The sequence below is a fragment of the Terrapene carolina genome, unplaced genomic scaffold (genome assembly GCF_002925995.2).
Source record: "Terrapene carolina triunguis isolate 2854851 unplaced genomic scaffold, T_m_triunguis-2.0 Scaffold42, whole genome shotgun sequence".
Taxonomy (NCBI): Eukaryota; Metazoa; Chordata; order Testudines; family Emydidae; genus Terrapene; species Terrapene triunguis.
In genome coordinates this window covers 21,021,964-21,039,933 of record NW_020664393.1, presented here as the reverse complement: position 1 = coordinate 21,039,933, position 17,970 = coordinate 21,021,964, and the positions used below count along the sequence as shown (strand labels likewise).

Sequence of the window (17,970 nt, the reverse complement as noted above, 5' to 3'; positions counted from 1 at the left end):
GCTTCCCGACTCCTCTGATCTTCCTGCCGCCACCTCTCATCTCGAGCGTCCCTCATGTCCTCACGTTGGTTCCTCCTGTCCTCACGTTCACTGGCTTCTTTCCTATACTTTGAAACCGTGTCCTTCCACTCATTCAGATTAGCTCTGTCACTGCGGGTGGATTGCATGATTTCTGCAAACATCTCGTCTCGCGTCTTCTTCTTCCGACGCCTTATCTGTGCTAGCCTTCGGGATGGAGGAGGGAGGCTTGAAGAATTTGCAGCTGCAGGAGGGAGGGAAAAAATGAGAGAATTTTTTAAAAAGATACATTTTGCAGAACAATGCTTATACTCTTTCACGGTGACCAACACTATTCACATTACATAGCACATGTGAGTGCCTGTGGCTTTGCTGCTAGAGATCACAGACGCAGGTCCGGGCAACAAAATTCGGCTTGCACGCAGCCATGGTAAGCCATTGTCTTTCGGCTTCTGCGCCCTCCTTTCCCACATACCGAGCAAAGCCCGTTGAGTGCTGCGGTTTTCCTGTTAACCTTCAGCAGCAGAAAACAAACTAACCCCCCCCCCATCCAATTCTCTGGGATGATCGCTTTATCCATCCCCCCACCGCGTGGCAGGAACCAAACTAACACCCCCCACCCCGCCATGAATTCTCTGGGGTGATCGCTTTATCCCTCCCCCCACCGCGTGGCTGGTATCAGGGAAGATCCCTGCTAGCCAAACGTGAAAAGAGCTCGGCCACGCCCCCCCCCCCCCCCACGCTCGCCTAACTGCAGGGAAGGATTTCTTTTCAGCCACACGCAAACAGCCCAGTAGGAACGGCCACCTCTGTCCCCTTAATTAAATTCCCGTATTTCAACCAGGTTACCATGAGTGATATCACTCTCCTGAGGATTACACAGCAAGATAAAGAACGGATGTTGCTTGAATGCCAGCAAACACCGGGACCATACGCTGCCAGGCTTTGTCAGGCAATGATACCAGATTACTTGCTGCAAGCATGGCGCGGTCAAGTGTCCTACCATGGAGGACGGAATAAGGCTGCACTGCCCAGAAACCTTGTGGCAAGGCTTTTGGAGTACCTCCAGGAGAGCTTCATGGAGATGTCCCTGGAGGATTTCCACTCCATCCCCAGACACAGGATACTGGCTTGGGAGGGTTCGGAGGGTACTTCACTCAGGCTGAGAAAAAGCTCCTGGCTGTGGGGGAGAACGGAGTGCTGGGTGCTCTCCGCAAGCTCGTCCTCCTCCTCCTCCTCCTCCTCCCCGTCCGCAGAATCCTCAGGTGTAGCTGAGATTACCCCCGCCTCAGATTCCACGACCACAGGTGGGGTAGTCGTGGCGGCCCCCCCTAGAATTGCATTTAGCTCGGCGTAGAAGCGGCATGTCCCCGGCTCTGACCCGGAGCGACCGTTTGCCTCCTTTGTTTTTTGATAGGCTTGTCTGAGCTCCTTCACTTTCACGCGGCACTGATCTGAGTCCCTATTGTGGCCTCTCTCCATCATGCCCTTGGAGATTTTTTCAAAAGTTTTGGCATTTCGTCTCTTTGAACGAAGTTCTGCTAGCATTGAATCCTCTCCCCATATAGCAATCAGATCCAGTACCTCCCGAACAGTCCATGCTGGTGCTCTTTTTCGATTATCAGCCTGCATGGTTACCTGTGCTGATGAGCTATCTGTGGTCACCTGTGCTCTCCATGCTGGGCAAACAGGAAATGAAATTCAAATGTTCGCGGGGCTTTTCCTGTCTACCTAGCCAGTGCATCCGAGGTCAGATTGCTGTCCAGAGCGGTCAGTGGTGCACTGTGGGATAGCTCCCGGAGGCCAATACCATCGAATTGCGGCCACACTACCCCTAATTCGAATTGACAAAATCGATTTTGGCGCTACTCCGCTCGTCGGGGCTGAGTACAGAAATCGATTTTAAGCGCCCTTTATTTCGAACTAAATGGCTCCGTTGTGTGGACGGGTGAAGGGTTAATTCGAATTAACGCTGCTAAATCCGAATTAAAGTCGTAGTGTAGACCAGGCCTTAGGGAGAGGAGGGTATCTGCATGAGACTTGATGGGTGGAAACAAAAGCCCATCTCTTCATGGTCATACATGCAAGGTGGACATCAGTGATTTAGATGGGCTTTACCAAGCATATCTAGATTTCAAAAGTGTGGCTGTAAGGTCAAAGAAATATTGCTAATATATTTGGCATGCGGTATTTGATAGCTTGAGACTGATGCATGGAAAGCATTGCAGTGTGTTAACTTGAGCAGTACTAGATGTAAATAATGCTGGATGCTTTTAGCAGGTTGGTAAATGTGATGATAGTTTCACAGTGGGTGAGGGAGAAGAGAGAATGTGATTCACTGAGCAAACCACAGTGAATTTGCCAGATCTCACATTTTTCTCTCATACTTATTTTGAGAATTAGGGAACTTAGGGCTTGTCTTCATGTACTGTGCTACATCAGCAAAGCTGTACCATTGTAGCACTTTAATGAAGACGCTACTAAGGGCTTGTCTACACTACCACGTGAGGTCTATCTAAGATACGCAACCTCAGCTACGTGAATAGCATAGCTGAAGTCGACGTACTTAGATCTACTTACCGCGGTGTCTTCGCTGAGGTAAGTCAACAGCTGATGCTCTCCCGTCGACTCCGCTTACGCTTCTCGTTCTGGTGGAGTACTGGAGTCGACGGGAGAGCGCTCAGCGATATATCGACCCCCGCTGGATCAATCGCTGCCCGCCGATCTGGCGGGTAGTGTAGACAAGCCCTAATCAATGGGATAGTTTCTCCCATCAACATAGCTAGCACCTCTCAGGGAGATGGATTATGTCAATGGGAGAAGCTCTCCTGTCGACAAATCGCAGTCTACATGGAGGGTTAGGTTGATATAACTATGTGGCTTGGGTGTGGATTTTTCACACCCCTGAGTGACATAGTTATACCGATATAGATCTGTAGTTTATATCTGGCCTCCGTTTACTGATGAATACATTTTTGTTCTTGTTTCCATTTTGTACCAAGAAAAGGGAGCTGGGTTGATCAACTTCTCCTAAACCTCTGTATAGCATCTGAAATTTAATTCCACAACCCCAGTTTCTGCTTGTTTTATTGATCAGTGATAATACATCATTGTCAATACTGTTAGTTGGTTGTTTTTTTTTATAAAAGATATGCAGGCCTTTTCAGTAATGCCCCCCCCCCTCATTTTCCTACATTTATAATATTGTAAAACCTCACACTCAGTTGAAACTTCGTGGTGGTGGGGTTTTTTTCATTTGAATAAAAATAAACATTAGCCTTGACATTTCTCAGTTTTTGAATCTGTATAATTTTTTCATTTGTGTGTTTTCACTTGTGTAGCCCAAATGAATTAGATCTTAAAGGGGGGGGGGGGGGGGGGGGAATGAATTAGGTCTATAAAATAGTCTGTTTTGAAAAACTAATTCAAATTAAAGGTCCAGGATAAATGTCAGGTCTAGATTTAAATGTCAGCTACGCTATATGAGTAACTTTATCCATGAAGTTTCGTAAGTGTCTTTAATGAATATGGTATGCTTCCTAAATATGTAATTACATGCCTGAGAAAAGCAGTTGCGGAAATTATTTAATTTATAAATACATCAGAGCTTTCCCAACGTATGAACCAAAACATGTCTAAATATCACCTTGCCTAGCCTGTAGCCATTCTGCTGTGTGTGTGTAACTTGTTAAATACTGCATAAGTAAATTCAGAATTCACTTTTTGACCCCATTACCATAGATAGTACGTGCCCTATTAGCTTCCATATAAACATTTCCTTTCGTATAAAAGGAGAATTCTATGAATTGTTATGAACTAATAAAAGAGGAAATTCAAAGTCCATTTTGACAATCCCATCTTTAAATATCCATCACTAATTTGATGGACCTGGTACAGTATGTCATGTACCATTATATCTAAGGAAAAGTCTTGTGTAGCATGTGATTCTTAAAAATAAATCAATTTAAGAAAATGTGCAAAATTAACTATGTTGAACTTAAACACCATTTTGTCCCCTTTTACTTCATAAGGTCACCAGTCCTTTGCTCCACCATTCACAACTTTTAAAAATAGTCTTGACTGTCTGAGGATTATTGCTTTATTTAGGAGATGATAAAACAAGCAAAACGGTGATGTTAAGTTGGGACTGAAAGGTATAGTGTTGCTCAGCATATGTTTGTTAGTTCCAGTGCAGAAGAATAAAAGAGAAGGCACATTAGAGTAAACGTTTTTCCTTCAGTGACATTCTCAAGAATAAAATGCATTGTCATTACAGTTTTTAAGAAAAAATGTTTTAATAAGAACCTAATTCACTGTGAAAGGTGCCACAATGACAAGTCCTGTATTCACAGACAGGAACAGTAATGCTGCTGCTTGTCCAAGGTATCTCATAGCGTCTCATTGTTGTGCTTCACCATTAACTTGGAGAGACCAACATATCTAGTAAAAAGAAGGTAGTTAATTCTGCAAAACTTGTCAACTCTCAGAGACCAATATGGCAGTATCCTATTTTTGGAGGGATGCTAGAGGTTAAGCCCCCCCTTATACTGTAGTCTATTAATACTACTCCTATTTCCAGGTAAAGAGTGAAAAACTCCAGTGGTGGTTCCCTTCCTCCCTCTCACTCTCTTACAAACACTGCTGTCTGTTGGCTCAAAGAGTGAAGGACATACAGTTTGCATTTCCAGACCATTTATCCTTATGAGCTGATATCTTACCTCTAAAAAATATTTAAACAGATCAGTTCTAGCAAAGCCAATCAAAAACCATAGTGCATCTGACCACTTGTTTTTGGTTACATGAGGGTGGTTGGGAAGAGGAAGGAAAAATTCCTTTCCTGAATTCTGCTTCTTTCAAGATGTTGAAGCGTGAGCTTTGGTTATTCCAATATTAGTAGGCATAGCCACGTTAGTCATAAAACTATCCAAGGACTAAATTCAGACCCCAAAATAGATGTTCATTACAATTGTATCATCTTGCCTGGCTCCTCCCTCCTGCTTAGTTAGCCTTTCTCTCTTCCCTTCTGCTTTATTTACTCTCCAACTCTCTCGTTGTGCCTATCATACTGTGTCCAGTAGTGCTTCCACAACAGTACAACTCTCCAAAGTAGCAGCAGTAGAGTGAAACAGATACAATCCAACTCCGTTTCACTCTTCTAGTGGGGAAATGCCACGTTCTGGAGCAATGAATCTCTACTACTGCAGGCAGAGTAGAATTACATTTTTCATTCCCTTTTAAATAAATGGTGGAAGAACACTAAAACCTAGTCTTTATGGGTCTTTATTGCCAGTGTTAGGGAACCTGTTATGCTCATACAAAGCACATGGGATCTTTATAGAGGAAGGTAAATACACAGCATTTATTGAGAATACCACAGTTAGCATACGCTTTTTAGACACACACACATACACACATAATCCTGCCAGTGATGTTCATAGTTACCAGTCTGTTGTAGCTCGAGTCAATCTAATGGCCAGTTAGATTGAGCACGAGTGTGGAGCTGGTCGCGATCCGATGCTCCCAGGCTTTGCAGGACTGAACCCAGAGTTCCATGGCAAAACACCCCAGCTTTATAGTTGTAAATTCCCATTTGAGTTCATGCATTTTGCAATGTCATTCTGTAATCATTAGTCCTTAAGTGGTGTTATCATTTGATGATTATTGTCGGGCTTCCCATCGTTATCTCTTATTTGTTGTCTCGCCTTCGGGGGTGCCTGCCTCACCTCCGAGGTCGTCAATGCTGCTAACATATTGTAACATCGGATACAATGGATGTTTTCTAATTGTCTCCTGGTCTTTCCAAGTCTCTCACTTCTTCTTGACCATCTGGACATTTGTGATGGCTTTCACACTTTATCTTTTTCTGATGCATGCATTCCTCATTCACACAAACAATCTCTTACAGAAACCTTCAAAGGTATACAGACCGCAGTATTGTATATTCAGCAGAATACATTGTAAATTAAGCCTTGCTAAATCTTATAACTAAAACAATTCACATTGGGGCTTCAGACCCTCAACATTCCTCTAATCTTCTTAACATAGATACAATAGAGAATCCTGTCTCTTACTTCCTAATTTGTAATACATATAGGAAACCATAGTAGCTTTATAACTTATTCTAAAACAAAAGGGTGACCATAATCACTCATAAGGATTGTTCTGGTCTGTCATTCCTTTCTGCTATTCAAAAGGGGTGGCTGACAGGATGAAATTAAATCATACATTAATTCTCATAGTAAATTATAAAATCCAGCTCCTACAAACCTACATTTAAAACTCTATTCGAGCTAAAACAGTTCTTAAGTTTTGGTCCCCTAGCATGATAGGGCTCTAGGTTAAGCAGCATAGTTTAGCCCTGTTCTGCTTCAAACTGTTAAATTGTACTAGGGCCATTTTATGCTACACTTGAAATAGCCAAGGTAACAAATTTCAATACAATTATTCCCATCACCTTTTTAAAAAAAAAAAAAAAAGGGACAGTGCAGTTTATAGTATACAAATTGCAACCATATTGTCACTAGATGAGGAGAGCTGTGTTGAAAACAGTTTCCTGGTTCTATTTGTAGTCTGGATGAGCCCTTAGTTGAAAAACAGTTTTAAATAAGCTTTTCTCATTAGTAGAGACAGAGCTTAATAGGCTGTCCAAACTAGAATGTAACAGTATATTGCTAGAACACATTAGCTAGCTAACACCTTCTAAAAGTCTAATGTAGACAGGGTAATGTAGATTTTAAATAACTAGTCGAATTAAAGCTTGGGAGGAGCTTAAGTTTTCACTTGTCTGCTTTGTGTACACTAGATTTTTTTAAAAGTTAACATGTTCTAGCACACCTTTTAAATCCTAGTCTAGACAAAGCCAGAGAGTATGAAGTCTTTAGATTGTAGGTCACAGTATGTCCCAAGCATAAAACTTCATTAAGATAGTCATTACTTATGAAAAATGATTAGTATGTTAGATTTATTTTAAAACACACAATACACCCACTCTCTCTTAAATATAAACAAGCAAATAAAACTAAAAAACTTAAACAATAAACCTATTTCTCCTCCAGGTTGGCAAGGAAGTCTCATATTTCTATTTTTAAATACGCAGGAGATGCTCTGGTATAATGGGGGTATGATCCAGTTAGCCTGCATAGAGCTTGCAGTTCTCAGATAATAAACTCCTAGATAAGGTCCTGATCCTGCAGATGCTTACACATGTGCCTAACTTTACTATTATGAATACTCCCACTGTAATCAATGGAACTACTCATGGTGTGAATGAATAACTTGCAAACCCAACCTTCCAAAAATTGTTCAGATGATAAACCAAATGAGGAGTTTCTAGGCCAACTCATTTTTTTGTGGTGATATTTTTATTGGAAAAAAGTCTGAAATATTTCACTTTTTTTAAACTGCCAAATCTTAGTGTTTAGTCCAGTTATTTTTTTAAAAAATTCTGGTTGAGTATATAAGAAATTTCAGAAGAATGGTGTCCGTTCTGGCAAAGCTGAAGTGGGGAGATGTCAAAATCAGACAATAGGAAGTCAATGGTAACTATATACAGTTCTTTCAAGATATTGAGTATCCGTCCTACTACACAATAGCACTAACTAGTATCTCTATTTAATTCCATCTGTTGGTGTAATTATATTTCTCTAAAGGCTATAATCATTTTTAAACTAGTGACAAATTGACAAGCAATGAAAATTAAGTTAAAACTAACCTATGGTTGTGTCAGTTACTACTCACAAACTCCAACTAGCTTTAAAATGGGTAAAGGCATTTTGTTTCTCATACACTGGTCACAGCTATTCTGCACAGCTAGTATAGTTTCACAGACGAGGCTAAATATCAAGGAATCTTTAAAATGAGACTTGTTACATTGTGGAATAGTGTTCTGGGATAGTGGTAGAAATTTTTTTTTAACATTTAAATCTTGACATAAGGTACATTTACACTGCACACTACTGGCAGCAGCAATGAAAAGCAAGCTGCATCCATACTACAATGTGTAGTTACATGTGTCTGTGAAAGCCTCTGGTAGGGGAGGCAGCTTGGAAAGGCTCTGGCAGCTCCCCACCACAGCAGCCTTTCCTTGCTGCCTCACCACTGCCAGTCTTCCAGTTTGGTGGAGAAAGGCAAGAGGAATAAAGAGGCACTCATTTAGCACAAAATCAAAATGTCAGGAGTAAAATTAATCAAGGCACTTGAAAAGAAGGAATTCTATATTTGCCTATACACCAATGCCAAGAGTCTGGGTACTAAACAAGGAAATGGAATTGCTCATTTATGAGCATAAATTCAATGTAGTTGGTATTACTGAAACTTGATGGGAAGACGCACGTGATTGGAATGTTAAAAATCACTGGTTATAACTTATTTAGGAAAGATCGAGTAGGCAAAAGGGATGGTGGAGTGACATTCTATCAAAAATGGCATTGCCTGTTTCTGAGTCACTGATAACTCAGAAGAAAATGATCTTGTATTCTTATGGATTAATGTTCTGCACATAACATGGGGTACTAGATGATGTCTGCTTTGGACCACTAAATCACACTATACATCAGGATGGACAGTTCTCTGAACATCTAGCTTTATGTGTAGGAAAACAATCTGTTATAATGGAGAACTTCAGTCTGAATGATGTATATACTGGAGGTTTCATGCTGCAAGTACTCAAACATCCTTGGAATTTCTAGAAATTGCAGATGACTTTTTCGTATCTCCATCATCCAGCACGAGGAAGTCTATATCAGACCAAACGTTGACAAATACAGACTAATTGATCTCTGAACTAAAAATCAGGTTAGAATAAATTTATTTGCAAACAAAATAAAGTCAAAACAGTAATATACATACTTGGTGCTTTAAAAGCGCTAATTGCACAAAGTTGAAAATAATTATGAGCTGAATCAGCTGGGAGAGAGAATTTAAACTGTAAACTGCGAATGATAATTAGGAGCTCTTTTTAAGAACATTTTACTAGATGCCCAAAAAGCCAGTAAAGAAAGAAAAGGCTACATTGGTTTAAAATAACAGTGTGGTGTAAAGGGGAGATAAAAAGTGTGTGTGTGTGTGTGTGTGTGTGTAAATAATATAAAACAAATGGGGAAAAAGGGGAATTGATAGTATAGGTTAGATGCTAGGAAGCATAGAAAATTGGTAAAGGACTAAAAGGGAAATCTGTGGCCAGCAGAGTTGAAGACAATAAAAAGGAGTTTTTAAAAGAGTATTCCTTTCATTTTTTATACAAACAATGGAATTGGCCCATTACTACCTGGACATTGTAGAATTGTTAACAATAATGCTGAAAAAGCAGAAGTGGTCATTAACTATTTCTGTTCTGTATGGAGGGGGAGGAAGCAGATGATGTTTTCCTATCATATAATTATGATAACATATTTCCCACACCAGCAGAACAAAGGGTGATGATAGACATTTTTTAAATATCCGGTCCACGTCACTTGCATCTAGGAGTTTTAAAAGAGCTGACCTCAGAGGTCTTGCGGCTAGTAATGTTGATTTTCAATAAGTCCTGAAACATGGGAGAAGTTCCAGAGCACTGGAAGAGAGCTAATGTTGTGCCAGTATTTTTAAAAGGGTAAATGGGATGACCTGGATAATTATAAGCCTGTCAGCCTGACTTTAATCCTGGGCAAAATAATGGAATGGCTGATACGAGACCTGACTGATAAAGAATTAGAGGGTAATAGAATTAATGCCAGTTAACATGGGTTTATAGAAATAAGTCTTGTCAAACTAATTTGATCTATTTTAGTGAGACTACATAGTTGATTGATAATAGTGTTTGATGTAACATATTTAGATTTCTATAAGGCGTTTGACTTGTTCTTGCATGACACTTTAATCAATAAACTAGAATGATACAAAATCAACATGGCACACATTAAATATATTCAAAATTAGTTAAATTATAGTTTCTCGGAATGTAATTATAAATACAGAATCGTTGAGTGGCTGAGTTTCTAATGGGGTCCCCCAAGGACAGGGTTTTGGCCTTGTGCTAGTCAATATTTTTATCATTTGACTTGGAAACAGGGCCGGCTCCAGGCACGAGCCTGGCAAGCAGGTGCTTGGGGCGGCCACTCCGGAGAGGGGTGGCACGTCCAGCTATTTGGCAGCAATTCAGCGGACGGTCCCTCACTCCCACTCAGCGAAGGACCTCCCGCCGAATTGTCGCCGCAGATCGCGATCGCAGCTTTTTTTTTTTTTTTTGGCTGCTTGGGGCGGCCAAAACCCTGGAGCCGGCCCTTTATCTGAGATAAAGTTCTCAGATGACACAAAGGTAGGTAGAATAGTAAGTAGTGTAGAGAACAAGTCACAGATGCAGAGCAATCTGGACTGATTGATTGGCACTGGCAAACTCTGCTTCAGTAAAGCCAAATGTGTAAGGACAGGAAGGGGGATTCTATCCTGAGAAGAAGTGATGCTGAAGAAGACTTGTGGGTCTTGGTGAATAATCCGCTGACAAGGAGCTTCCAATGCAACACTGTAACCAAACTGGCCAATGCAATTCTCGGATATATATAAACAGGGAAATATTGAGTAGGAGCAGAGAGGTTATATTACCTCTTTTTTTGGCACTGGTGCGACAACTACTGGAATATTGTGTCCAGTTCTGGTGTCTGCAGTTCAAGAAGGATGTTGAAAAATTGGAGAGAGTTCAAAGAGCTACAAGAATGACTAATAGGTTGGAAAACACACCTTATAGTGAGAGACTTATTTCCCAGAGTCTATTTAGCATATCCAAGAGAAGGTTAAGAGATGACTTGATCATAGTCTAGAAGTACCTCCTTGGGGAACAGAAATCTAATATAGAGGGCTCTTCAGTCTAGTACACCCATAACAAGAACCAGTTGCTGGCGGTAGAAGCTAGACAAATTGACTAGAAATAAGGTGCAATATTTTAACAGAGAGAGTAAGTCATCATTAGAAGAATTTACTAGTGGTTGTGGAGGAGAAACTTTGAATCAAGATACAAGCACAGTTAGTGGACTTGAAGCAGGCATTAATTCGGGGAAGTCTCCCATGGCCTGTGTTGTACAGGTCAGACTAGACCAGTGGTTCTCAAACTTTTGTACTGGTGACCCCTTTCACATAGCAAGCCTCTGAGTACAACCCCTCTTCCCCATATAAATTAAAAACACTTTTTTTATATATTTAACACCATTATAAATGTGGGAGGCAAAGCGGGGTTTGGGGTGGAGGCTGACAGCTTGCGACCCCCCATGTAATAACTTTGTGGAGAACCCCTGGACTAGACAATCACAACAGTCTCTTCTAGCATTAAAGTCTGTGAATCTAATGTTAATGAAATTCTGGTGGTTTCATTAAAAATGTTTGGTTGACTAGACAGATTTTTAAATGTTCAAATGGTAATTACTGTTAAGCTTTTGCCATCTCAGAAACACTCAGCGGATATAGTGAGCCACTAAATCACATGTAAATAAGCTTTAAAATAAAAATCTGTGTGCTAAAACTTTTCAAGCTTTCTTCTGAATCCTTTAATTATAGAAGGAGATGGTAGCAGCCCCTATGTTTTAGTTGCCTACATTTTCCATTATAAGGATTTTTGTGTACTTTTGTTTGAGAAGCTCTATCAATTGTGTACAGCAGACCTTTGATATTCTGCAGGGCGAATCCTCTGACGCTATAGCAGTGCCTTTTCTTTGTCCCATGAAATTCCATTGAGGTTTAGTTTAGTTGGAGAGTGTTAAAAAATAAATAAATCACCATTTCCCTTCTCTGTGTGTCAGGAAACTTCTAGCAGCTTGCCCAAATCACAGGGCGCACTTAGGCTAGGCTAATGCTGCATAGCTCCCAAAGCAGCAGCTTCAACACTGAGAACACTTAGAAAGCTGCCAGAGCATTTGTAACAGTATTGGGGTAAGACAGAGCCAAGCTTGGTTCCCCCTGAACTTAGAGCCCAGTTTCCTACCACCACCTCCAGCGGACACCAGATGGGGCAGGAGCGCCTCCAAATCCGGGGGTTGGGAAGAGATACACAAATCTGGTTCCACCCATAAACCCCCCAGATTCAGCACAGACCCCCCCAGCAGCCTATTTTTGCATCTGTAGGGGGCCATGTGGGACAGGAGCCCCCATGTCCCAGGGTGGCAAAGGAGCGATGGGTTGAGCTCCCCTCCGCAACCACCCTGTGGAACCAGCACATGGTGCTAGCAACCCATCTCCTCTCTGGAATAACAGCCTTCTCTTGCTGCCAGCTGATGTGGTTAGTCCTGTAGTTCAAGTGGTAGCAGTCTGTGTGCTGCAGTGCTAAAGGCTCAGATTTCAAACCCTGTTGATGGTCCATGATGGGGAAGTCATTACAATTGTATATAATAAAAATATTTTTACCTTTGTCCTTTAAAAATAAAACCATGTTAAAATGTTGTTTAGGTTATAAAGGCAGGCACGTGGAAGTTAGGAAAGCCAGATTTACAGTTGCCCATGCAATCATAATTTGGTCCCCTTGTGCAAATGCATTATGATGCAGTCTTTAATTACAGGATCATATATTATTTTTTCCAGAGCCATTGTACAGATTGGATGCCCGGGGTAACAGTGCATTGTAATCCAATGATTTTCTCCCTTCTATGGAAAGCCAGATAGCCACAGGCAGCTGTAGGCAGGTCTTGGCAGGATACAGAATTATAAAACAAAAGTTTGCGTGCCTGGCTGCAGTAAAATGGCAAATTCCGCTACAAAAATTCTGAATTCCGTAGCATCTTGGGAAAATACCAAATGCTGCAGCTGTAGAATCGCAGAGGCCACAAACCCTAATTGATATGAAAGGGGCAGTTATGCCTCTTCTTTTGTTTCACCCTCTCTTCAGACTTCGGTGGGCATCACTGCAATAGATCCTGTTTAGAGAGTATTGTAAGTATTCCTGTGTCAAATAGGAAGTGAATTTGAATCCTGGTTGGCTAATGTCATGGGATTCATGCATTATATTTTTAGAATCCAAGTTGTCAAGTCAGCTTTCCTTCTAGGACAGACAGTGTTTCTGTTAAATGGCACAGGTAAATGGGCAGAAGAGAGGATGCAGACTCCTGAGAAACAGCTCTCTCAGGGTAGGGAAAGTAAGGAAACAGCTAAAATTTCCAGATTTAGTTGCCTTAGATACCCACCCCATCATCTAGGCTTCTGAATAAGTGAACTTTCAGACCCATAGTTCTGCACACACACCCTGAAAATCTGGCTGCCCGTATACATTCCCAAATATGGATTTGCTGTTTAGCTTTAGACATCTACATTTTAAAATGTTGGCCTTGAATATTCAAGTTTTAAAATGTTGCCAAACTGTAGTATATGGATTGAGGAGGATGAGGAGAGGGAGAAGGTCAAAGTCGAGTCAATTTTTATTTCTTCGGATAGCATAATTTTGAGTTCCAGATAAGTTTTCATAAAAACCTCTTGCTGAAGGTCTAAAGAAAGCATTATTTAATTGGAAAGTTTTGGGAACTCATACCTTATCATACCAAGAACATACAGATGGACTAGCTAAGGAGGAAGAAGATATAAGTCTGGGAATCACTATTGTTGAATATATTTTGTGATCACTTTATGTTCTGCCTTCTAAACAGACACTTCTAGAATATGCAGAAAAGTGGAAGACATCGGAAGATCCTTTGCCATTGTTGCAGGTATACACAGTGGCAATCCGAAGCTACGTGAAAGCACGACCTTACCTTACCTCTGAGTGTGAAAAAGTAGCCTTTGTGCTTGAGCGCTTAGCACTGTAAGTATATTTTCAATTATTTGGATACTGTGTGTAGATAACTTATTTTTAAGCCATTTGCACTGGCTACCTGATCATTTCTGGCCTGAATTTAAGAGTTGGGTTTGTTTCATAGGACTTGGGACCTTGCTAGTTGGGAGACTGCTTCTCTCCCAACGCTGCTCTCTCTCAGTTGTGATTGACAGAAGCACCCATTATTAGTTTGAAATAGGCAGAGTCTGTTGACCTCCAGGGCACACTGCAAGGCACATCTATTTACCTGGACTGGTGCAGGGTTGGACTTTTGAGGGAAATCTGATTTGTGTATAGATGGGGAGTTTGATGTTCTGCAGACAGTTATTTGTTATAATTTCTGGCAAAGCACCTACACCCTTGAATAGATGCCCCTTTTTATTTTTTATATATATTTAATAAATAAATAAGCTATATATTTGTAGGATTTTTTGTGGATTTTAAGCAGCATAATAGATAATGGCTCTTTGTTAGACACTTGAAAGACAAGTTGGGTGTAGTGGTTTTTTTTAATGCATTCTTAAAGCCATGTGCATTAATGCTCTTATTTGACTTTCAGAAGCTGTGTTGAACTTTTACTTTGTCTGCCTCTTGAATTACCAGAAAATCAATGGGAAGAGTTTCAAGCCTTTGTACAGGTGAGAGTTTTTCTTGTATAAAGAAAAATACTAAGAAAAGATGGGATCACCAGCTTTTAAAAAACAGTTTAGGAACCTGGGAACATTGAGTCACACGAATTAAGATTAACTCTATGCTTGTTTCCTGTGGGAGAAAGTCATTCAGCTGGAAGTTCTTTGTGCTGTTAGGTAATTAAGTTGTCAATCACATCTTTCTCTATGAAATAGTTGATATGCCAGCTTTGTAGTCAAAGTTTGTTAGGGTGAAAACAAAATGAACCTCTGGTCCCATTTGTTGAGAAATACTTCAAGGGATGCTCAAAGGAAGATGTGTGTTCCTCTTAATAAGCGTTCTGTGACCTGCTGAAATAGCTAGCCTTTTCTAATTGAATTTTTGTAAATTACAAACCATATTACAAAAGACTGCCACCTGTCAACATGTATTTTTACCAATGCATTTAAGAGTATTTTGTTATTCAAAAGGGTTACTTCATGGTGGTATGATGATGACCTTGATTATTTTAAAGACCGCATCCCAGTTGTTCAATAGGTATAGTAGTGCTAGAATCCCAATACAAAAAAAATTCTATTTTGAAGCCTATCAAAATTATCCTAATGTACAAGGTGGACATTATAACACTTACTATACTTAAACTGAAACTTTAAATAGTCTACATATAGGGATTAGAAATTACTTACTGTATTAAGTCTTTTAGAATTGACGTTTTACAAAAAGGGACAAGTTTTACTTTTGAAGTTTTCCTCTTAAGTTTAAAAAAAATCTGAGTGCATATGGTTTTATGTCGTTTGTCATTGCCATAGTCGTGAAATATCTAACACTTTTCTTTAGGTGGCTCATGAAAAGTTGATGGAGAACGGTAGCTGTGAATTGCATTTTTTAGCTACACTTACTCAAGAGAAGGGGGTGTGGAAGAATCCAGTGCTGTGCAGTATTCTTTCCCAGGAACCACTGGATGAGGATAAAGGTAAATTTACAATGGCTTAAGGAAAAAATAAGCCTCTCCAATTATTTAATGAATTCACTTTCTTAACAAATATACAAATAGTGCTACAACATTACTGCTTTGTATATAGTGTTGCTGTAGTTGAAGATCTTTTGCCATTTCCTTTATAAACTCTGTTGTGTGGGATTTGTAACCAGGCTTTTTTCTGATAGGGTAAAAGTAGGTACTCAGGTTGCCAATCCGGATGTACTTAAATAAATTGTCCGTATGTAAGTAAACCAAAGACACAACTATAATTTTTGACTGCCATATGTTTAATAGAAAACTGAAACCTTTACCTCCATCTATGCTTAAAAAAACACATTTAAGAAACCACTACTAACACACTACAGATTTAAGTGATTGCAGTGATTTGAATCTTTCCTGAGAACTGGGACTGTATTTGAAATACAAATATATGTTTTTTAAAACCAAAAACTGTAAGCATTAGTATGGCATTTGAGAACCCTGAACAGGTTTAAGGTGAATGGATTTTTCTGGCTTCTTCTTCAATACCTATTTTAGCTATGGTTATGCAGTAAAGTCCTCCTTTTTTTGCAGTTCAGACACTGGGATAGAAAAACTCGACTTCTGTTACCTATAAATATGCGCTGTAGCTCCATTAGATGAGCTTTTGGATTTCACATTTATTGGTACAGTAATAGGTTACAGCTATGCTATACGTAGCACTGTGAATCAGATTTGTTGAAAAGTGAATTTTATGCTAATTTTCTTCTTTTAAATGTTAAATGACCTGTATAACATTGGAAACATCCACTGATTGATTGATTCACGTGGTCTCTTTAAAATTAGACACACTTTGTGGCAGGGATTCGTATTTTGTTCACACGATACACCTGCTAATAACACATAGTGTTTGTATTGTTTGCATGTTCTCTCTCTCTCTCTCTCTCTCTCTCTCTCCATTATAAAGTCAAAGCCAATCTATTATTTTCATTTGTAGCCTTTCTGTAGTTAAGACTGTGGCTCACTTTCTATTTAAGCAATTTTGTCCCCCACTCTAAAATCCTCAAAGGTTCTTTACATTTCAGATTTGCATGTGTGCTCCATGGCATTAGGAGAATTGTTGCTAAATTTGAGAATATTCATGGAAGTTCTTGAGAGATTTGAACTTTTGAAAAAAATATGGGATTATTGTATTTTGAAAATTCTTCTAATACTTTTTTGCCATGTGTCTCACAAATCGTTTGTCTTAGAAACTTCATATGAGGTTTAATTGAAAGATCTTGATTAAATTTGATGCTGATACCAATTTTGAGATTGCAAGGCACATTTGCCAAATGACTTAGATATGACAGAATGGTGAGCCTGGCTCCAGTTAATTTTTAAAAGGCTGGAGTCCTGAGCTTACTTTAAAGAAAGCCTCTTGCCTTGTTTCTTCAAATGTGTAAACTAAGATGTAATGAGGCTTACCATATTGATTTGTTTTTCACAAAATAAAATAACATTCAACTGTTCTTACCATGAGGTGTGGTGGCTAAGCAGTTATGGTGCTCAACTACAAATCTGAAGGCTGTGGGTTCAAGTCTCATTTGATCTCCTACTGAAATGCCACATCCAGTTCACCCAGTTGCAAAGTGTAGGTATCTGATTCATCAGATTAGGACGTCAAAGATGGCCACATCATTCTCTTATGTACAGTTGGCTATGAAAATGATGTGCCTTAACCATGCAGTGTAGTTGTTTCCCAGACCTGAAGAAGAGCTGTGTGTGGCTTGAAAGCTTGTCTCTCTCACCAACAGAAGTTGGTCCAATAAAAGATATGACCTCACCAACCTTGTCTCTCGTGTCTTAACCATGTCAGCCTGATGAGCCCTTGGCTCAAGGGGACTTTGACTACTCTCGGTAGCTGTGCTCTGGCCTAATAATGCAAGAAACTAATGCAAATAAATCAGACTTCAACATTTTCTTTGGCTTTGTTTGCAACCTTTTCTTCAGATGTTTACATGATCAAATCTTGCCAAATATTTCCAGAAATCAAATTTCAAAGTCACATATGCAGATATATAAGGAAATAGACGTTTGTGTTTTATCTGGATGTATTTCCTATGTTCATCTAGTCAGGAAACAGAAATGCCCACGTACAACTTACCTGACTAATCAAAACAGTTCAAATACTGGATATGAACTAAATGAAGAAACTGCTTATGATCAGTCCACAGAGTTGAGTGCAAAAATATTGATTCAGTAGTTTAATAACAGACCTTCTATTAGCTTGCGTGTACTCAGCAAGCAGTAAAAAGCTAAATTAGCAAAATAAATTACTTATGATTATGAATTAGTCACTTCGCTCCGTCATTCCCTCAGCTACCAGTAGCAAGATCTGCGTACTTGCTTCTAGGTTGCTCTTTTTTCACCCAAAAGGGATCTGTGTCAGTGCAGTGTTCACTCCCCGCATATGTCTGCTCTTGGCTTCAGGAGAAGCTATCGCTAGAGGAACTGTCTCTTATACGTGGCACGGGGGGTTATATGTGGCAACGTTTTTCTCCATAGCACTGGCACAACTTTGAGGTCAGGAAGAAGTTATGGGGATCAAGGAAAAATGAGA

The 17,970-nt window shown here is 39.9% G+C and overlaps 1 protein-coding gene across 1 annotated transcript in view; it reads left to right on the top strand.

Moving 5' to 3' along the window:
• ZNF292 (zinc finger protein 292) overlaps nucleotides 1-17,970 on the top strand; it is a 66,873-nt gene that overhangs the window by 29,792 nt on the left and 19,111 nt on the right. The window contains exons 2-4 of the mRNA XM_024201821.1: nucleotides 13,614-13,768; nucleotides 14,340-14,418; nucleotides 15,248-15,383. Of these exons, the coding sequence (XP_024057589.1) occupies nucleotides 13,614-13,768; nucleotides 14,340-14,418; nucleotides 15,248-15,383 (370 nt within the window). The remainder of the gene's footprint in view (nucleotides 1-13,613; nucleotides 13,769-14,339; nucleotides 14,419-15,247; nucleotides 15,384-17,970) is intronic.